Source organism: Opisthocomus hoazin, chromosome 1, assembly GCF_030867145.1.
Source record: "Opisthocomus hoazin isolate bOpiHoa1 chromosome 1, bOpiHoa1.hap1, whole genome shotgun sequence".
Classification (NCBI taxonomy): Eukaryota; Metazoa; Chordata; class Aves; order Opisthocomiformes; family Opisthocomidae; genus Opisthocomus; species Opisthocomus hoazin.
Window position 1 is genome coordinate 111,440,539 of NC_134414.1, and position 21,490 is coordinate 111,462,028.

At 44.0% G+C, this 21,490-nt stretch overlaps 2 protein-coding genes across 4 annotated transcripts in view; one reads left to right on the forward strand and one right to left on the reverse strand.

Moving 5' to 3' along the window:
• The window catches only part of JAM2 (junctional adhesion molecule 2), a 37,759-nt gene extending 34,783 nt beyond the window's left edge, over window positions 1-2,976 (reverse strand). The window contains exon 1 of one of the 3 annotated variants that reach the window (XM_075433436.1): window positions 2,828-2,976. In XM_075433436.1, the coding sequence (XP_075289551.1) occupies window positions 2,828-2,882 (55 nt within the window). In that variant the 5' untranslated portion in view covers window positions 2,883-2,976. Of the gene's footprint in view, window positions 1-2,207; window positions 2,481-2,827 lie in introns of those variants that run through there. The other 2 variants (XM_075433443.1, XM_075433424.1) reach the window with 2 other exon arrangements.
• A 9,284-nt stretch (window positions 2,977-12,260) lies between these two features.
• Window positions 12,261-21,208, forward strand: MRPL39 (mitochondrial ribosomal protein L39). The gene is made up of 10 exons (XM_075433476.1): window positions 12,261-12,371; window positions 12,821-13,027; window positions 13,377-13,516; window positions 13,999-14,098; window positions 14,733-14,800; window positions 16,137-16,249; window positions 17,437-17,502; window positions 18,697-18,850; window positions 19,813-19,860; window positions 21,073-21,208. The coding sequence occupies exons 1-10, from the start codon at window positions 12,320-12,322 to the stop codon at window positions 21,157-21,159; spliced, it is 1,035 nt and encodes a 344-aa protein (XP_075289591.1). The 5' UTR covers window positions 12,261-12,319; the 3' UTR covers window positions 21,160-21,208.
• The last annotated feature ends 282 nt before the right edge of the window (window positions 21,209-21,490 follow it).

A 21,490-nucleotide genomic window follows, 5' to 3' on the forward strand; every position in this document is an offset into this window, starting at 1 on the left:
TTTGTTTGTTTATATTTAAGAAGCTCACTGTCATCTCACAGCCTATGTCATGGTGTCTAAGAGTCTGTGCAGGTTTGTACACCGCTAAACAGTCTACAGCAAAGAAATATTGCTCCTCAACTAAAACAGCAAGAGAAGGAACCTTCCTTCGATGTCTCTTCCCCCCCACTCTCCAAAAGATAGGTAGTCTGGTTTGTAGTATTATATTGTCAGATATTATGAGAGAAGTATGTAGTCTTACAAATTTAAGAAATCCCATCTCACCTGAATATGGACTCTGATTTAGAAATCAGACTAAGTCCCTACCAAGTTAATCCAGCAAACAAGGAGGGTTCAACAGAAGACTAGGGTCTGACAATATTCTCAATTTTGAGTACATCACATATAATCAGGAAAGCATAGTTTAAAGACTTCCACTGTTAATTCCTACAGCCAATGCAGTTAGGCTTTACGATTTCTTTTCACAGGCAGGGGAGAATACACAAAAGGCTTTTCTGGTCTGGAACATCTGTATGTGGCTGAAAGACTCCTGAGCACTAAGGAGTGTTTGTTTTAAAGCCAAAAGTAAACAAACAAAACCTCACTTTATTTATTGCTCAATCAAGCTACCCCAGTGAGCTCCATCAAACGTTTCCGTAAGACTACTATTTATTGCCTCTGCATTGTCCTCACACAGACACATTGTACTGGATTTGCTTCCAGCACCACCAGCTTAATTTTAATTTCTAGTGTATGCTATTGCAAGAAAAATCACACCTAGAAGCTTCACAAAAAGACCAGTTCATCAGCACGTACTATCTCCTGCAGAGTAGCAACGAAGATTAATAACAATCCTTTCTGTACGTTTTCTGTCTGGCCAACAGAACTCACAAGTCTTACTCTGTGGCACTTCTTAAAACTTTCCAGACAACATCATTTTCAGGAGATCATACTGACTGAGAATATGATTGAAGGCCTCCAACTCCCTTACTTTCCCCTAAATTAAAGGTGAAAGAGAAGCCTTTGCTCAGAGAAATCACCGTTCCTGTGGGTCATTAATATTTCTTAGTAGGTTCTCACCGAAAAGCAACCCAGACCTCATCTACCTCAGCACTGTTCTTGGCTATGCTGACATCCTTTGACCAATTTCTACGGCTCTTAATTTCTGCAGCTAAACCATCAAGCAAGTCTTCTAGACCTGCCTCACCATATAATGTTCACGCACTTCAGGTATCAATCACTACTTTATTCTCATTGGTTTCTGCCCATTCCCCGCTATCTCCATGGCGCATCAGGCCCCAGTCCCACCTAAGAGACCACTCAGCCCCTACGTCCGACTTGAACGCCTTATTACTCAGTCTTATTGTTAATGCGAACGCACGTTGGCCACAGGAGCCACAGCAGAGTCCTGATTGCCTGGATCTCTGCCTGGATTTCCTCTGGCTCACACAAACAATCAGCATTTGCACACCCACCTACGGTGGCTTTCTTTATGTGACAACTTCTTATCAGCACCTTGCTGATAAAACTTTCCCCCCACCTGGCATTTCTTGGGAATTGGGACAGGAAGAGGAAAAAACAAAAATGCAAGTCTGACAACAATGTGGGCACCAGACTGATCCACTGTACTGCTTCCAAACCACCCTCTATCATTTCCTCACTGGTGAAAGCCAGCACTGCCAACAGACACAACTAACCAGAAAGCCGAGCAGCCTGAAGACACTGAAACCTCTCACCAAAAACACCACAGACAGCAGCCTCATCTACTCAGATGTACCCATGCAGTTAACAACAAACGAAGAAAAAGAGAATGGAGAAAGTAATTTTTATTATTATTTACCACATGAAAGTCTGCACTAGCTGCCCATCTAACAGCCCAAAACTTCCACAAGGTCTCACAGAAGCAAAACAGAGAGGAAAGGAAAAACCGCCACTAACCAAAGACCTAACAGACACACACCACCTCAAGTCTCTCCTCGACAGGACTCATCCCTCCTCTGCGAAACAGGAGTTTCCTCGCACCCACAGATTGACAGCCGGTCCCTGGCGGTCACTCCACTGCAAGACTGTGCTACAGGATTCTTTTCAGAACATTATTTCCACGCACAGCCTCTGCCCCTCGAACACCGGGAAGACACAAGCAGCGTACAAGAGGAGCGCGGAGACGTGCTCTGAACGCGACAGCCTTCTCACGCCGCTGGCACTGTCGGCGCTGCACACGCACTCACCGCTGCTCCGCGGGCATGCGGCCCCACGATCTGTTTTTTCTCTCATTCCCATGTGCTCTCCGGGCGGGGCAGCTTTTGCCAACTTACTATAACATCCCCCCGCTCCCATTTTTGTTTTTAGCGAGCCAGACAACAGGACCACGAAAACACTGGAAACGCAAGGCTGCTCTGGAGCCGCAGCATCCAGCGCCGGCGACAGCCAGACGCGCTCCCGCCACTCGCTCCTTCCCCCCGCAAAGCCCACCCAGCACGGCGGGCCGCACCCCGAGCCTTGCGCCCCCGCAGAAAGCACCCGGCTTGGGCCGGAGCAGGCTCCTGCCTTCGCCGTTGGAGGCGCGACTCGGTTCCTCCGGCCCCGGGGGCGGGGGGGAAAGCGCCGTCCCGCCGCGGGCCCCTTCACCCCCGCCCCGGCCGGAGGCTCCCCGGGCCGGTCCGGGCGAGGCAGGGCAGGGCAGGGCAGGGCAGGGCGCGGGCGGCGGCCGGGGCAGGGGCCGGGCGCCCAGGGGCCGAGATCCCCGCCCTCAGCGCACGCTGCGGGGGGAGCGGGCCCCCGCGGCCGGAGGGAGCGGTGCGCGGCGGCCCCCGCGCCGGCTCCGCGGGGAAGGGACGCGGCCACTTACAGCTCAGGACCCCCAAGTAACCGAGGAGCAGCAGGCGGAGGCTGCGGCTCGCCATCTTCTCGGCGGCGGCCGCTCCCCGCCGGCGGCGGCGGTTAATAACGGCCGGGCGACGCCGGCGGCGGGGCGTGAGGCGCGGCCCGGCCCGGGGGAGCGGGGCGGCGCCCGGCGGGCCGGGGGCTCCCGGGGAGGCAGCCGCGAAGCAGGTGCGGCGGCCGGGCTCTGCCCCGCGCCAGCGGAGCCCTCCGCCCCCCGAAACTTTGAAGGCGCCGGAGGAGGCTCCCGGCCGCCCCGCGCTCGGGGCTGCTCGCCGGCTGTGCCCGCCCTGCCCCGGCCCGCCCCGCAGCTCGCCTCCCGCCCCCCCCCCCCCCCCCCGGGACGTTTGTTGCAACGGAATAAACTTTCGTCACGAAAAGCTCCAGCTCCCGTGAGGAGCCCGCAGCCCCCGCCGGCGCGTTTCCCGAGGTCAGACCCCCCGGGGTGCGGGGGGGAATACCGGGGTGAACGCCGGAACGAACCCGTGGTTGCTGCGGGCGGAGAGGGGGCGGCGTGGGGCGACGGCTCCGCCCGAAGCCGCAGGGGCTCCTCGCCCGGGGCAGGGCCGCCCGCACCGCCCGTCCCTGCCGGGTCGGACGCCCGGGGCGGGCGGTGCGACGGCCCTTGACATTTAGGAATCCAGGAAAATTACTCACTGTGACAGTTAGTAGTGCGCCTGAGCAGTTCCTCATGACATCTTAAAAACCTGTTGCCACCGACGAGATACGGCTCTGTAACAAGATAAGAAACATAAGCGTTTCTTTGACGATCAGCACAGCAACGCTGGCTATTTTTTGTTAGATTCTGGCAAAATGAGGAAAGATTATTTATAAATAAAATCTCTAATGGCTATTTTAATGGAGACCAAAGAAGTAGGACACCACGATGCTCCTTACACCAAAATCTTCTTTGCTTGTTTTTCACATGCAAAAATGTACATAGAATACAAGTGATCTTTCTGAAAAAAATGTATGTGTATATATATATGTCCTGTGTATACTACCAGTATAATGTTAACACACATTTAATAAAATCAAAACTGTTCCATAGGCAATAAAGAAGTTCTTTATTTTGTGTGGCCCAGCACACCGTAACTTTAAGCGTACACAAAGTTTCATTGGTTTCAGTGGGGCTGCTTTACTGTTTAGCGCCACACGGTGATAAACACACCACGCTGATGTAAAATTTAAATACACGGAGGAGCCTGGTGGAAAAGGTATCGTGGTGGGGAATGTTAAGCAATGGCTGCACGGACATAAATCAAGGGATAGCTCATAGGATAACTGCTAAAGCTGATGGAATGACAGTGAATTGACAAGGGGAATTAAAAGATTAATCGTGAGGAGAACCTATCGCATTAGATGATGGGATGAAGTTTAGACTACGACAGCAGCCTTCCCACCACAGCAAACACTCAGTTCTAATTGCCCAAATACATGGACTCACATATAGGGTTTAACGTGGATTTCATTAATGCGACTCTTACACCACAGTAAATCCACTTAAATGCATAGGGTTTATATAAGCACCATAGGGTTTATAGAAAAACGAGGTCAGAGTAAAGTCCCTTCTTTTTTGTGTTCACTGTTTTGTTTCTCTTGCAAGCAAAGCAACTACCTGGGTACAGGGTTGTCTCCCCAGCATTTCTCTGACTCTTTCTAGTACGGTTTCACAGTACTTTCACAGTTTCTTTACATTCTCCTTTTTTATTTCAGCAATGACCAGACCATGGTTTCTCTGCCTGCCTTATACAACTCTGGGGACCACCAGCAATTAAATCAGAGCATTCTGAATGCATTTACAGAATTATTGGAAAAGTGGTTGTTATGCATATAGTTAATTTAATGTATATACTCCTTCTGCATGTGCTTTGCTGAACAATGGTGTGCTTGAAAATACTGTAAGTACTTTTTTAGAAGAGTACAAGACTGCTATCCATATTTTTAATCTTTTTAAGATAGATCTAGGAAAAATATTTTCATTAAACAACACATACAGCCAGCATGGAAGAATTTGTTCAAGATACTCAGTTTAACAGTTATTCTTGGAGAACTTTCCATAGAGACTCCTTTTTAGAATAATAAAAATAGCCTATAATTAACCTCTGCACACAGAACGCCGGTCAAGAATAGCTATCTTATTCTGTAGTGACTATTCTACTCAAGTTCTTTGTGTAGAAAAGCCTTCAAGAATTGTGTGGAAGCGTAACATGATTTCAAGACTTGGATGCTTCTTAATGATCTCAATAATTCCTAGACCAAAAGATTACCCTCATTTCATTAGATATTTTAGATAATTCTACATTCTTACATCGCAATGGAATTCTTTCTCCTTTTAATGAAAATGTCTATTGCAAATGCAGATTGCTGATGATAATCTGCTCTAACAATGCAAGTTCACCTCTTTTATAATGGTACCACCACCCTGTTAAAGAGCTCTGTGGGAAAACAGTTTTTAAAAATAACTTGCAAAATTCTATGAAATGGTATAAGCCAAAAGAGAAAACAAGTAATCTAGATTAAAAAATATGCCTTTTGGTGGTTTCTCCACTCAGAACAGGTTTTATTTTGCAGGGGGAACAAAACCAAATCACCCCAGATCTATTTTTCTGCACCCCAGATGCTGATTTCTAGAATAAGTTTGAGTTATAATAATAAAAAAATCCGTACAAAAAATTAGAAGTGCTAATTTTCATTACAAAGTTGTGATGTAAATACTGAAACATGTTACAAGTAGGTAAGAGGGGAAGATGATTATGATTCTGCTTCTCAAAAACATGCGTAGGACAGGGGGAAAAGTAGCATGCTACAAGAAGAGAACTGGCTGTTTAATTAACACTTAGAAGAGTAACATGTTAATTCCCATGTAATCACTCAACTGCCATGGCTTACACGTACCAAACTAGAACACTGTCATGGGGGAGCTAATGAATGTTCATCCTTGCATCGCCATTAACAACAAAAATAACAAAAGTTTAATGAAAGGCAATGCTTCCCTAGTATATCCTATTCAGGCATAAACCTGACATACCTCAAGTTTACTCACTGAATTTAAGTAGATCAAGTAGTGTAACCCCAGTTTCAGGTAAGCAAGTACATATTTTTTATTGTGTTGATGAGCAGGTAGTACGGATGTGTGATGATCTGTGAGTAGCTCATCTCTTGTTTGCAGAGCGAAACGTCAATGAAAGCATCGAAGATTACATTTCTGCACTCTATTCTCTTTTCTTCCTGTGCTAATGGAAGAGTGGCCTATATGAAGTTATACCGCCACTAAGTGCTGCTGTGCCAGACATGCTTGAATACGAACTGGAGCCAAAGGCATAGAATCATAGAATCATAGAATGGTAAGTGCTGGAAGGGACCTTAAAGATCATCTGGTTCCAAACCCCCTGCCATGAGCAGGGACACCTTCCACCAGACCAGGTTGCTCAGAGCTCCATCTGACCTGGCCTTGAACACTGCCAGGGAGGGGGCAGCCACAGCTTCTCTGGGCAACCTGTTCCAGTGTTTCACCACCCTCATGGGGAAGAATTTCTTCCTAATATCTAATCTAAATCTGCCCTCTTTTAGTTTAGAGCCGTTCCCCCTTGTCCTGTCACTACACACTCTTGTGCAAAGCCCCTCTCCATCCTTCCTATAGGCCCCCTTCAGGTACTGGAAGGCTGCTATAAGTCACCCCAGAGCTTTCTCTTCTCCAGGCTGAACAGCCCCAACTCCCTCAGCCTGTCCTCATAGGAGAGGTACTCCTGCCCTCTGATGATCTTCGTGGCCCTCCTCTGTACCCGCTCCAACACATCCATGTCCTTCTTTTGTTGGGGGCTCCAGAGCTGGACGCAGTAGTCCAGGTGTGGTCACACAAGAGCGGAGTAGAGGGGCAGAATCACCTCCCTCGACCTGCTGGCCACACTGCTTTTGATGCAGCCCAGGGTACGGTTGGCTTTCTGGGCTGCAAGCGCACATTGCTGGCTTATGTTGAGCTTCTCTTCCACCTGTACCCCCAAGTCCTTCTCCTCAGGGCTGCTCTCGAGCCACTCTCTGCCCAGCCTGTACTTGTGTTTGGGATTACCCCAACCCATGTGCAGGACCTTGCACTTGGCCTTGAACTTCATGCGGTTCACGCAGGCCCACCTCTCCAGCCTGTCAAGGTCCCTCTGAATGGCATCCCTTCCCTCCGGCGTGTCAACCACACCACACAGCTTGGTGTCATCAGCAAACTTGCTGAGGGTGCACTCATTCCCACTGTCCATGTTGCCAACAAAGATATTAAACAGCACCAGCCTCAGTACCATGTGCCTTAGCATGGTTTCGAGGAGAATCTGCTCCATCATCTTGCCAGGCACAGAGGTCAAACTGACTGGCCTATAGTTCCCTGAGTCTTTCTTTTTTCCCTTTTTAAAAATGGGGGTGATGTTGCCCCTTCTCCAGTGGGTGGGGACCTCCCCAGACCGCCACAATCTCTCAGATATGATGGAGACTGGTTTGGCAGCTTTGTCTGCCAGTTCCCTCAGGACCCACAGATGCATCTCATCAGGCCCCATGGACTTGTGCAGCCAAGTGCTATGCCACAATTGACATCACTAATGCTTTTTTCTCTATTCCTTTAGCAGCAGAGTGCAGGCCACAGTTTGCTTTTAACTGGAGGGGTATCCAGTACACCTGGAATCGATTAACCAAGGGGAGGAAACACAGCGCTACCATCTGCCATGGACTGTTTCAAACTGTGTTGGAACAGGGCAAAGCTCCGGAACACCTGCAATACATTGATAACACCATCGTATGGGGTGACACAGCAGTAGAAGTCTTTGAAGAAACAATTACAATCTTTCTGAAAGCTGGTTTTGCCATAAAAAGGAGTAAGGTCCAGGGACCTGCATGAGAGATCCCGTTTTTAGGAATTAAATGACAAGATGGGCGTTGCCAGATCCCTATAGAGGTGATTAACAAAATAACAGCGATGTCCCCACCAACTAACAAAAAGGAAACACAAGCTTTCTTGGGCATTGTGGGTTTTTGGAGGATGGACATTTCAGATCATAGTCACATAGTGAACCCTCTCTATCAAGTGACTTGAAAAAAGAATGATTTTCAATGGGGCCCTGAACAACGACAGGCCTTTGAATAAATTAAACTAGAAATTGTGCATGCAGTAGCCCTTGGGCCAGTCCAGTCAGGACAAGATACTAAAAAGGTGCTCTACACTGCAACCAGAGACAACGAGTTAATCCTGAGTTAATTGTTCTTTAAACTTTTTAGAGTCTCTTAGCTGATCCATAATAGCAGATAGCCCAGCAAGGCTGCTGATAACTGTGCCTGGTTACGATGAGAGGAGCAGGGGAGAAGATGTAGAATATGGAGCCACTGAGGCAGAAAGTAAAAGACATAGGAAAAAAGCACTCCAGTGTGTAAGTATACCTATACCTTTATTTATATGGAGAGTTGGAAGGCTGATTGTTATTGGAATTCATATTGTTTAGGTTTGGATCAAGAAGACATCCTTGGATATATTTCCATATTTAAAGAAGAATAAACAGTTTTCTTCATATTTCTAAATAGAGAAATGTTATGTTGGAGGTGGTCAGAGATGACATTTGACACTTGCTGCCATAGCCTGTGGGTTAAATCCCTGTGCATTTTTCCAAGCACACTAAATTGTCGTCACATACGTTTGTTCTAGCGAGTGCTGAAGATGGGAGCACACAGCTGTAGAGCGACTTCTCTGGTGTGATTCTGGGCACAGCAGTGGGGCAAGTTGACAGAAATCTATTTTGTAAAGCTGCTAAACTAGATTCAATTTAATTAACTAGTTTAATCACCAAAATATATATTTCATGCTTCGTGTCACAAACCATTTTCCTGAAACTCATTGATCGACGTGCAAGGTATTTTGCATTGCACCCAGACTATCAGCCTGCAGAACATGGAATCTATCAGCTTGAAAGCTTGCTTTTTAGTGTGAAGAATTATCTACAGCCATGTGTAAGTGTGTGGAGAGGCTGATATTTACAATTTAAGGGATCATTTTTTCTTTTTCAATTTTAACTATCGCCACACCTAGCTTTTTGTAATGTTCTGGGGCTGTCCACGCCCCTAGTTACAGTAGGCCTTGTCTCCTTTTCCCTTCTGTTGCATCTTGTTATTTTGTTTTGCTGCTTCATGTTAGTTGCTTTAACTCCCATCTGGGAAAAAAAAAATCTGATTTAGCTGGCAGATTATCTGCTTGTTTTGTACTTTGAAAGTGAAAACTGTGAGCAAGTATAGTTTTGAGAAAAGAAGCAAAAACAAATTTCAGATACTTTTTTTTTCCATGAAGCTGTTGTTGATGTCTGTTTAAAGACAGAGAATGCCATAAATTAGTTGCCTTGCCGTAATGAAATGGACGAGAGAGCTGTGACAGAACACTGTATCTCTATTAGGCTGTTAAAATATTTCATATCTAACATGTCAGCCAAACTTGAATGAGAAAAGCCAGAAAATGTGAGGGTAGAACAAGATAACAGTAATACAAATTCTCAGTATTCTACCAATACATCCTCTCCATTTTCTGGCATGTCTTGTACAATTTTATCTTTGACTTGCAAAGTACAGTATTAATGACATGTTTTTCAACTGATTTAGCAAGATACTGCCACTGAGCAGACAGCTCAGTAACAGTCAAAGGTACATTTCTAAAAAAGATCCATCAAATGGGGTGGCGTTGTAGGATGCTTCCCCATTCAACCTAAGCAACCGTGGACAATGCCTCAGCCACAATGCTGATGGTGGCAGATTCAGAATTATTCTGCCACAGTGTTTAAAATGCTTTGCTGCTCCATGGTGGCATGAAGAATATGGCTCAGGATACAGTTACACACCAGGTAGTCTTCCAAAGCAATTGCTGCCTCTGGCCATGGGTTACTGCTACCACTTCACTTCTGCACAGAAACGAGTATATGAAGCTGTACTTTAAGCCAGGTCACTGAAATAATGTGAATAAAACATAATCTTTCAGCAATACTGATCCTGAATTTTGTATCACTTCAGTGATCTCGTGTTCAGTGCCTTGTACAGCACTGCTACAGTTGTCTACCTAGAGGGTAAGCAGTGAGAAACAGCCGAGAATGGCAAAGGGAGGTGAAGGAATTTTTAAGGCGGTTTTGCTTTTGAAGCAATCTGTACGTGAGCTCAGAGCTGGCTTTGGGACTATGAGGGCGAAAAACCGTCACAATTTGTCACTTATGCATTACTGTTGGGTCACACACTGTGGCATAAGAGCAATTGCGGGGTTCCTGTTGCCTCATAGGGCAACCTCTCATTTTCTGCCCATTATAAAATAACATTCACGGTTTTCCTGAAAGTCAAAGGGCTTTATGAAGACTGATACCTTGTACTTGCTTTTGGATAGCTTTGTTACCCATCTCTTCTCCCTACCACAAACGCGCTCAGTGTGGTGACACGCTGAAAGCTGCTGGACTTCAGCCAAACCCTTCCCCAAGTACTGCTCAGTTGGAAGGATTTTGTTCTTCGGCATGGAGGGATGGGTAGCTAAGGGATTGCAGCAGGCCTGTAAGTCCACCACAGGTTGCTGACAGGGCCATGATTTGCAGCTGAGGGTAACACCCAGTTGGTCCTCGGCTCAGTCCACAGGGTCTGAGTGGACCCAGGGTCTTCCACCCTCTCACAGAAGCCTCAGGTTAATACATTGTGGTAAACAGAGAAATGATATTGCAGTTGCAAGCCAGCTATGCCAGCATGAAAAATAAGCTGACTGAACTTCTCAATTAATCCCAAATCTATGCTAATGTTAATTCTCTTGTCTGTTTTTGTCCAAGTCTGTAGAGATGCCAGCTGAACCCTGAGTGAACTTTCCAGCAGTTTTGGATGTCTTTTGACTTCCACTGGGGGTTTAAACTTTGCGCTGTCATTCTGCTGGCCGAGCAGTACCAAAAGACAGAGGACTACAACCATGCTCCTCCTGTAGTCTTCAGCATGTTACAGGTCCCAAAGGCTTTTTATCTGTGTTGTGCTTCCAGAGTGACAGCAAACAAGTGGAAGGAGGGACCAGATATTCTGCCACCATTTTCCTGAAGATTTAGCTGAATAAAAAGTTGTAAATACTTGTACAAAATAAGATTTAGAGATTAGAAAGTGGCAATTTAAAACAGAGACATATAATAAAGGGTGCAGTATCAAACAGGATTTTACTCCTGTTGTTTGAGACTTCCTCAGAGTGACAGAATAGGATTTGTTGCTGTCTTTCGTTCTCTGAACATTTTGGATTTATCTCCTCATAGGGTAAAAATGTTCTTTCTACACCTTACATCGTCAACTTTGTTTTCTTTGCGTTTCTTTTACTATTTAAGTCAAAACAATTATGTGACGTTGTCATTGACCACATATGATTCCTCAAGCAGTAGAATAGTTAACAGAAGAAATGGTGTAGTTGAGCTGTAATGATATAAATAATAACAGCACTTTTGCGTTTTCTCAGGACCTCAAGGTTACAAACTGTTTTATGCACGCAAGTATGTAGCCTACAATAAGCCTGCTGCACTAAAAAGTAACCTGTATTTAACTTGCTCCAAAAAATGGGGAAGCAGGATGACTGAGTCGCTGAAAATCTTACTCCATCAAACAACGTAACGAAGGGCATGAGCAGCTACCACGCTCGCACGTCGGGTTTTCTGGCGAGGTGAGCAGGGAAGCCAGCACCAGGTACCGAGCGGCAGCCGTCCCGCTGCTCCGCAGCTGCGCTCCGGCGGTGGAAAATTCTCTGTCCACTGCTGGCCCTGGCCAGTATTAACACATTCGTTTTTTTGATGCTGAGTTTAATTACATCCTTCAGCTCTAATGACAGGGATTCAGTGTAACCCTTTGACTCTGTCCCTCTTGATGGCTGTTGTATCTTCGCCAACTGGGGGCCTGGCTGAAGACCACCGTCAGCTGAATTGTAAAGCACCGAAGCAAATTCAGGGTTATTCCACAAATTTTAACAAATTTTAACGCAACCTGCGGTCTTCCTGCCTGGGCAGTAACCAGTTAGTGCTTGGCTTCAACCTTTCGGGGAGGAAGGGCGGTGGGGAGGTCAGCGGCGACGAAGGGGAGCGGGCGGCTGGCAGCGGCAGGTAGCGGGGGGCCCACCCGCGGCCCTGCCGCTGCCGGCAGCCGGGCACCGAGGGCCCTTCCGACCGCAACACCCCTGCAGGCCGCCCGAGGGCCGCTGGATTCGGGGGCGACGCTACCACCGCGGGCAGCGAGGCCTGCCGAGGCAAGGCGAGGGCAGAAGCGGCCACGGCGGAGCTGACGAATACACCGCGACCCCTGAGGAGGCAGCTCCAGGCTGGGGGCGCCCTCAGGCCTCGGCCCCGCGGCGTCCCCTGGCGGCCGCGCGCGGAGCGGCGGGCGGAACCGAGCCGCTGCCGCCGCTGTTTCCGGCGGAGCACGGGCAGGAGGCACCAGGGCGGCGGGGCTCGGCCGGAGCATGGCGGCCCTCTGGGCCGCCCGCTGCCTACGGGGCGGACGGGAGGGACGCCGTGAGTGGTGGGAGCGGTGGCGGCGGGCCGGGCACAGCGGGGTGCCGGGTGTGCGCGGGGCTGGCTGCGGGCTCGTCCCGCGCCGGCGCTTCGAGGGGCCCGGCCTGGGGCGGCCGGGCCTGGCCGTGCGGGGCGACTCGGGTCCCCGTCCCGCCGGGCTGAGGAGGCCGCGGCGGGCGCCGTGGCGTCGGAGGGCAGGGCCTCAGCAGCCGGAGATCGTCCCTGGGCTGCCGTTGCGGCAGCGTTTGCGGCTGTGGCTCCGCGCAGGCGTGGCGGGGGCCGAGGAGGGCCGGGCCGGTGGGGCTGCCGAGGAGCCCGCCTTGTGCGCGCCGAGGCTGAGACGCGGGTTAGTGGCGCGGCGGCACCTCTTCCTTGCGGTGGGAGCAAGCGCCTGGCAAAGAGGCTTTGAAAACCCCGCGTTGCTGATTTCAGGCCGTTCCTTTCGGCAGGGTTCGTCTCCGCGCCGGCTGTTTCTCGGCTGACGTCGGATGAAGTCATTCAGATGCGGAATGAGCTCTTTACCAAGGAGAAGGAGAGACAGCTGTCTCTGTATCCACGGATTGAGAAAATTGAAGTTAAATACGCCGGGAAGTCGCATCCTGGCAGTGTGTTTGTGATGAATAAAGCTTTGTCTACTCCGTACAATTGTGCCATGCGTAAGTGGATGGACTCTCAAACTAACGTGGTGCCACTGGTGGTGAAAGTTGTGCTGCCAGTTGAAGTATGTGTTGTCCACGCTTGAAATGTTAATGTTACTGACATTTTAATGACCAAGGTAACAGACATGCATTCACAATATTTGTAGTTGCTCTATATGAAATACATTTGTACTAGAATACATCAGCAGAAACGGAGTTGATTTTTGGAGGCTCTGTTAACAGCTCATCCGTACACATCATTTAGAAAAGTGAAACTTGCAGTTTGTTGTTACAAATGCAGGGATCTAAACTGCTGACTCTGAGAAGTACGGTTGATAACTGTGTATACTTTTTGCACTTTCTTTAGACTTAAGTGAGTGGCATTGCAAGAAATCCGTTCTAGCTCTTGTGGATGGTGAAGTCTGGGATATGTACAGACCCTTGACCAAATCATGTGAAATTCAGTTCCTTACTTTCAAAGATGAAGATCCAGAGGAAGTTAACAAGGTAAGTCTGCATCTTATCCCATTGTAGGTGACCCTGGTTGTGACCACTTGATTCTGTATGCTGCTCTCAGTTCCATGTCCGTCTGCTTTCTTGAACTTTGTTGTTGTGAAAGGTCAGAAAGTTTTGTTGGTTTTGCTGGCCTGTCATGGTTGTCATTAGCTGGACTAGGGTGCGGGCTAGGTGATGTGTGGGCATCTCTTTCAGCCTATGTGGTTTTATTATTCTATGATTTCAGATTTGAATATATCCAGGGAGACATCTGGAAACATCTTCAGTGCAGTTTTTGATGTTTTTGATTGATGGTTTAATCAGCTTTGAGTAGAAGTTTAAATATGAAAGAAAGTAATGCTTGGGTTGACAGCTAGGGTTGTGCCTGATTCAATTAAATGATGGTATTCTTTTGGAATAGATAGCTGATGTTCTTCTGGTGTGGGTTTTTAGCTTCTAGGTAATATGTCTGTGTTTTAAAATTGTCTTTGTAGGCCTATTGGCGTTCCTGTGCCATGATGATGGCATGTGTTTTAAAGCGGGCATTCAAGGATGAGTACTCAGTGAATCTGATTAAAGCTCTGGAAGTGCCAGGTAATAGAGGTGTTTTAAGAAGCAGCAAAAGTATCAGTATAAGTGGGTGTCTAATAGCACTACCAAAAAAAATCAGAGGCTCCTTTTCCAATGATTGAAGGTACTTACCATTGATATCTGTATTACATGCTGTTGTTGTAGCCTTTGGTTTATAGCAATCACACTGAAGACAATTTTGTTACCAAAGTACAGAAAATTGTTCTGTGTGGCAACTGGATTTCAGACCGCTTAGGATGTCATAGGTTAAGTTAGTAACTTAAGGACCCAACCTTTTTATTGGGAAGTTACACGAGTAATGCTTTCAAAGGTGTGATGCGTTTCTGTGAAGTTTGCCCTAATGACTGCGTAAGCTTGTGAGCACTTGAGTTATTAAAAATTATGATGTATACATCAAGTTGGAAGATTATTGAAGTACAAACAGGGTTAGTCAGAACTTTTGCACATTTGTGCCCTGATAAAGTTTTAATCTGCCATTTCACGGTATAATTACAGCTGAAAATTTGTATTTTATGATGGATTTCTGGAGATCATTTTGGTTTTATTGTCATTAGTTTTGATAAGTGTGTATTATGGCAATGAAATAGGTACTTTGCTACAAATGTGAATATTTTTCTCTCTGGAATTGGAATTGCAGTGATCTCTGGAGCTTTCTGTTATGATGTAATTTTGGACGGTAGACTAAATGACTGGAAGCCAACAAACGTAAGTACAATAACTTCTTCCTCAAAAAGTTGTATAGCTTGCATCCTTTTCCAGTGGTTCTTTTTAATGAGGGGGAAGGAGTAGTGAATTTTTTTCATTTCATAGGGTATATCTGCACTGGTGTTTTATTTTAGGTCAGGATTACTCTTTGTAAACTAATCTCCTCATTTACCACATACTGGTTTTCATGACAGAGTGGTCTCAAAGCACACAAACTGGGTTTCTTTCGGACAAAATTAAACCTAGAGCTGTCCTCCAAATACTTACAGGCTTTAGGTCGGTGGAGCTAGAGTGGCTCTAGTCTGAAACACAGTTCCCAAAATCCTGGCTGTTGGGACCTCAGTGACATGTTTGTTACTGTACAGATCTGCGCCTACGCAGCCACTCTTGCCTGGTAATGTGGGTGCAACCATAACCCTATAGCCTCTGTGTGAGCAGAGCCCTCTGAAAACAGAATGTCTGTAGTATGTGTGTTTTCACCTAGTGGTTTACGGCGTAGTTGGTTTATTGTTATACAGAACTGTGAGCACATTCAGCTGAAGTTCTTCTTAATAGCTTGCTTATATTTCATACTCTTCAGTAAATCCAGTCATCCACAAACCTTGAAGTCTTTTAACTGTTTGGTAGGTGGTGGGATCACAAGTGTTTTACTTGTCTCGTGCCTGTTCTTTTTCTCATGCCCAAATATCAGCAGAGGTATTTATGGCTAACAAAGCAACATCGGTACAATGCAGAATTGTTCTTCAATATGATCTTGTAGCTGAAGTAACTTAGTCTGAAGTATTTTCTAAGTGATTATTATTAATAGTAATTTATCCTAATAACAATTTCTTATTTGTCAGCAAATCTGAACATGCAGAGCTTTGGATTCTGGACGAGGGTGATCAATGTCTGTTTATTAGTTACTTTTATCTTTTATCTTATTAGTTACCTTTATCTTTTGATTCCATCAGAATAGGTGTCAGTTATAAATGACATCACTCTGGGAAACAGGATACACAGATGAATATTTAACAGTAGCAAGACTGTATGTGTATATCTCACGTTGGGAAAATCTGAGAAGTTTAACTCTGGTTAATATGTATTGTTTCTGATGGAAAAATGCCTGTTAATTTCACCGGGCCTTGAATCAGTTCATTCAAACAGCGATGATCTGTAACAGTCTGTTGCAGATAAATAGGAAAAGTTACAATCCTACAGCAATACTCTTATATTTAGGATTTATAGTAGATGATCCTTGTTTTTTTGCCTAATGTTTAGTGTTTCCTGTGTGTTGTCCATTCAGCACAGCTATGAAACAGTGATGGCAGTTTTATATGTATGAATTATTTTTTAGGACAACTTCCGTTCTCTTACAAGGGATGCCAAAAAGCTAATTCATAAAGACCTGCCGTTTGAAACGCTGCATGTTGAAGCGAAAGTAGCACGTGAAATGTTTCAGCACAACAGGTGAGTGTCTGAATTTGCCTTTCTTTTAGAAAGACAATTAGAAATTAATTTGAATCTCTGCTTGTTTTTATAAATCTAAAGTAAGTTGTGACAGATGAAGTAGGAAGGTGCTTCTCGCCCTATTCTGAGTGAACATGCCTCCACTCTCTTCGTCACTCTACCTTATTTCATTTTTAAAGTTCTCTCCAGAGGCCAACACCAGGCACCTTTACTAGGGTGTAGTTTTGTGACAAACGGAAAGACTGTAGACTTCTTAGTTTAATAGTGAGTTTCAAGATTTCACTGCTTTTAAATTGAAGCTCTGGTGGTTAGGCTTGGCATGCTAGTTTCTTTCAGCCTTTGCTGAAAGACTTTCATATTTGAAGAAATGTAGATTTTTTTGTATCTTGGTGTCTTCAAATGAAGATTTGATGAAATGCAGTTTTTGAGCTCTGCAGGGGGAAAATGAATAAAATACTCTGGCCTGTGCTGTAAAAGAAGGTGTGTTCAAAACATTCCAGTCATCTTTGCTGAAAAAAAAATAATGTTTTGGGAAAAAAATTCTCTGGTCCACAGATTTTTGGTGGCTAGACATAGGTGGGGGAAAATGAGAAATAATTATTTTGTGAACCAAAATAAAATTATGCTCGAAGATGCAAAACATAGAGGAAGTTGCAAAAAGAACTAGTGTTTTTAGCTTAATAAAAAAGATGATACTGATGTGACATATGGACTAGCATCTCTTCACTACTTTGGCTGGCAGGCATTGACAGCAGGTGGGAGCCGACCTTTGATAATGGCTTTAGACATTGTATGTGTTTGTGTAGAAAGTGCAGAGAACGCTTTGCTGTCTTGCAGATGACCAGCTGTTAAGGAAGCACATTGCATAAAATCAGTTTAGGTAATCTGAGTGTCTTCCAGTCTTACACATGACTTGAAATACTTTTATTTTTATTTGAAGTAGTAGGTTCGTTTTATTTTTCTGAATAAAACTGCTGAGAGAGCATGGCTCTCCTGTAACGTGTATGTGCTTTATGAAACATGCCAATATATGTTGTCATTTCAAATCAAGAATTTAAACCTATTTCAAATCTCCCATAAATATGATCATAACTTTAAGGAATGTTCCTTAAATCTCTTAAGTGCTCTTTTGAAAACTAGGTGTTAAAGGTGTGGATTTTTTATAATCTCTTTTTTGTTATGTTCAGATACAAAATGGAGATGATAGAACGGAAAGCTTCTCAGAATGCGGAAGGAATTGTAACCTTACATAGGTGAGCAAAACTGAACTCTCGTTCTGTAATGTATCACTGAAAGGTTTGATTATATTGCAAGTACTCTGCAAGTGAGAAGAGTAAGATTTTTAATTTAGGAATCACTTGTATTCATTACTGTCTGTACTCTGTCTTAAGTTGTTGTTTGGGTGTTTCGTTTTTTTTATAGAATCATTGTTTTGTGATACTTAACATTGGGTGGATCTCACTACCTTGCTATTTCTTCTTATGTTAAAGGTGGCAAGTGCCAGAGGAGTCTTACTGCTTTAATTGCTTTTACATAAAATCTAAATATATCTCTAGAGCTTGACAGGTTAAATAAAATACGAACCAAATACTTGTTTGAAAACAGGAGTTAACGTTGTCTAGTGGATTTTTCTTCCAAAGTTTTCCAGATCTTCCTAACTTGCAAGCTACTGCCTTGTAGTGCTGGAGATGAGAGTGGAGCTGGCTCCTGGGATACAGAGTAAGATACAAAGCTCTCAGACTAGAGGCAGGAAGCTTGTATTGTATCTCAGACATGTAAAGGAATTTGTGACTAGCTTAGGCTAGTGTAGGATATTCAGTTTTCTAGATGTCTAAATTGTTCTGCATTTGTTTTTGGAGTCCATATGTCTCTAAATGAACAGATGTCTTTGCAGTGGTGGTTCTTGACATTTTAGAATGATGTGTCTGTTGTCCCTCCTTCCTCCCACTCTCTAGTTTGCTCAGTAAGAGGGAAAATGTCCTTACCTGTTGATTTCTGGGAGAGGTTTGTTCTGAATGTTCTTTTACTGTATATCTTTTTGTCTCTCATTTTTCTTAATGGATTTGCGGTTTTCCAAGACCTGGAAGGGATTACTGTGGAAAATGTATGACCTTGGAGACAAGTCGTTTTCTGGTGAATGACAGAGTTATCCCAGTTTTACAGTCAACATAGCTTGGAAGATTTGTTAAATCAAGGATGCTCTTTCTAGACTTAAGGTTTAAACCTCATAAATTCATTTTAGGGAATTGTGTGACCTGGACTTTTGCTTCAGGAAACCTAGAAATGCTGAACTGGGGATTTGTTTAGATTTGGTGTGGGATTTGTGTGGATTTTCTTTCATCTGTTCTGTAGATAGGAATTTGGTAATCAGAAATAAAATGAAATGGGCTTGTAATTCTCTCTGAATATATTTGACATGTATGTTTTTTTTTTTTTTCTCCCATCAGGTTTGGTGACTTCGTAGATGTTAGTGAAGGGCCTCATATTCCAAGGACAAGTTTCTGTTTCCAGTACGAGATAACGGCAGCCCATAATCTTCAGACTAACCAATCTGAATTGATAAGGAGGTTCCAGGGTGTGTCCCTGCCAATCCATTTGAAGGTAACTAATCCATTTGGCACATGTTTTCCTTCTTTAAGTTAGGGCATTTGGCTTACTTTCCAATCTTTATTATGTGCTGTGTTGGTAACCAAACGTAATTCAGAGGTGAGAACAGTAGCAGAAAGGGGAGGCCTGTGATGATGACTGTGCTGGATATTTGGGGTTTGTTTTCCTGGAACTGTTGTGGATGTGAAATCAGAAGTAGAAAAGTTTGCGTCAGAGGGATCTTGATGTTATTTTTCAGTACTGAAAGTGTTGTTTTCGTTGTGAAATTTCTGCATGGATATTTCATTCACCTTGCCTTAGTTAGTTGTGCATGCTGATCTTCTGGGATTGAGCTGCTGACAGTGTTTGTTCAGATTCAGCAAAGAGCAGAACTTTGAATTTATACCCATGATAAAGGATACCATTTCAAAGTCTTTCATGACACCAAAGTAAAACTTAATAACAAAAGAAGTTCTGGCACTGATCGATATTAAACAAAGACTTTGCAGAACTATAGGTGGAGGCAGGTGTCTTTCTTCCTATTTCTGTTGACATATATGATTTTGACCTGTGGTCTAGCACATGAGCTATTGTTGCAGCTGGAGAAGTTTTCAAGGGATAAGTGGGCACTGGGTTCCTCACTTCATCTTTCTGTACCCTTTCTGATCATAAGATTTTAACTCCCATGTTTGCCCATTACTCCCTCAATGATTCCACACAATGAATGCGTATGATCAGCAGACATTTATTCAAGTCACAATTTAGAGCAGGGCAGCAATAAACAGAGTAGCAGATTCTCTCTACGAATATGGGCAAATTGGACACTGAAATCATAAGCTGTAATGTCTGAATTAGGGATTGTTATGGTTTTGTGCCATCATTTCTATACGCTTGTCAGAATCTGTTCTATGTTAAGTGTGTTGTTTTGTTTTTTTTTCCTCCAGTAATTTAATGACATTTAATGATATTTACTACAGGCTCACCACACCGTGTGGCACAAACTGCTGGAAAGATCGAAGAGGCTGGTAAGTCTCATTAGTGGTGAAGTACAGCTTACCAAATATAAGGATATGCCATGACAGAGTAGAATTTTCACTATTAGAGGTGGGTAATATATTCAAGAATGTATCTTTGGGAATGGAAATGTTCACAGGTGAAGAAAAATTGGATGCAAAGGAAATCTTAAGTGCTGTGTAGTAGAGGATGTGCTAGTATTGTTTCTGAAGTCTGGTTATCAAAATGCATTGTACTGTTTAAAAAAAGCATACGCTATTCAATTGATATAATTTGTACTATTAAAAAAAAATAGAGGAAATTATATCAGACTTTCCATCTGTGGCTCTGAAGCTGTCTGCTTCTGGGAATCCCACATGCTTTGTATAATAATCACATAATGTCAATATCACATGTGTGTAAAATGTAAAATTAAAAAAAAATTAAAAGTTTAAATTATTTTTTCCTCTTTTAATCGTAAACATGAAATAAAAACCCTAAAAATGGGAATAATGTGTTTACGCTTACCTGGATTTTAGGTAATAACAAGTTTTCTGCTACAAGTTTGAAAGAACACATGTGAACATGTTTCTTATAAGTAAATGCAGGGATAATAACGAATACCACTGAGTGAACCTAGGTGGAAGTTACTGGAGATAAAAGGGAATACTATTTCAGTAAACTGCATAAATGCACGAGTTTGAGTATGTTTTACCTGTTTAAAACCTACATGGAAAATAACAGTTTCTTGCAAATATTCTGCTGCGAAACAGCCAGTGTTTCAAAGTTTAAATGTACTTACCCAAGAGAAGCTTTACAATGAATGAATGAATGGCAAGTTTTTAAGATAAATGGAACTATAAAATATGATAAGCCACATATAACCAGAGACTCACTATCAAGGCATGCTTGAATGTAGATCTTCATAAGAATTAAGCAGGAGATGTTTTGGAGCCTTCAGATCAAGTATTTTATTTATTTGTGTGGCAAGAGAGAGAGAAAAAAATGCTGTATCTCTACCAAACCTTGTTAGCCAAGGATGTGTTCGAACCCTAACCCATGATATGTTTCTATGAGACTAGTTTGAAGATACTTGTCATTCAGTTTGTTTAATTTTGGAGACAATAATTGTCTTTGTAGACTGTCCTTTCTTGTTGTAGTGACAGTATGAGGGGAGGATTTCCACGATCAGGGAGAATGAAATAATTTTTTTTGAGTATAGCAAAATTGATATGTTTCTGCAGGTCACTGAAGAAAAGTATTTGGAAGCAGCAGTGGAACATCACGAGGCTAAAGATGGAACTGAAGAAGGAGAAACTGTATCAATTTAAATTAACTTTAACTTCTAATGTACATAATAAAATGTGTATTTTTACATGACTTATTTGTGCTGCATATAAAAAATGTAATGAATTTGAATTCTGTAGACCTAAATCACAGATAGATATAAAGCTGTTATCAGACATTTCAGTCCACTTGAAAAATTACACTTTAAAAAAAAGGAGGAGGAGGGAAAGATAATGTTTTATTTGTGATAACTCATCTTGCAAGTTACCCGTGTCCTTATCTTGACAGCAACTGTATGTGTCCGTATGTTGTCCTCTGTGGTTGGTGCAGTTTGGCCTGCAGACTGTAGTCGAACTGGCAGCTGGAAAGGCCATC

What these genes read in the sequence shown, in the direction of transcription:
- MRPL39 (XM_075433476.1), top strand. Translation starts at nt 12,320, where the DNA reads ATGGCGGCCCTCTGGGCCGCCCGCTGCCTACGGGGCGGACGGGAGGGA. An exon ending in GGGCGGACGGGAGGGACGCC is followed by an intron (nt 12,372 to 12,820) that starts GTGAGTGGTGGG and finishes TCCTTTCGGCAG; the next exon opens with GGTTCGTCTCCGCGCCGGCT. An exon ending in CCCTGCCAATCCATTTGAAG is followed by an intron (nt 18,851 to 19,812) that starts GTAACTAATCCA and finishes TATTTACTACAG; the next exon opens with GCTCACCACACCGTGTGGCA.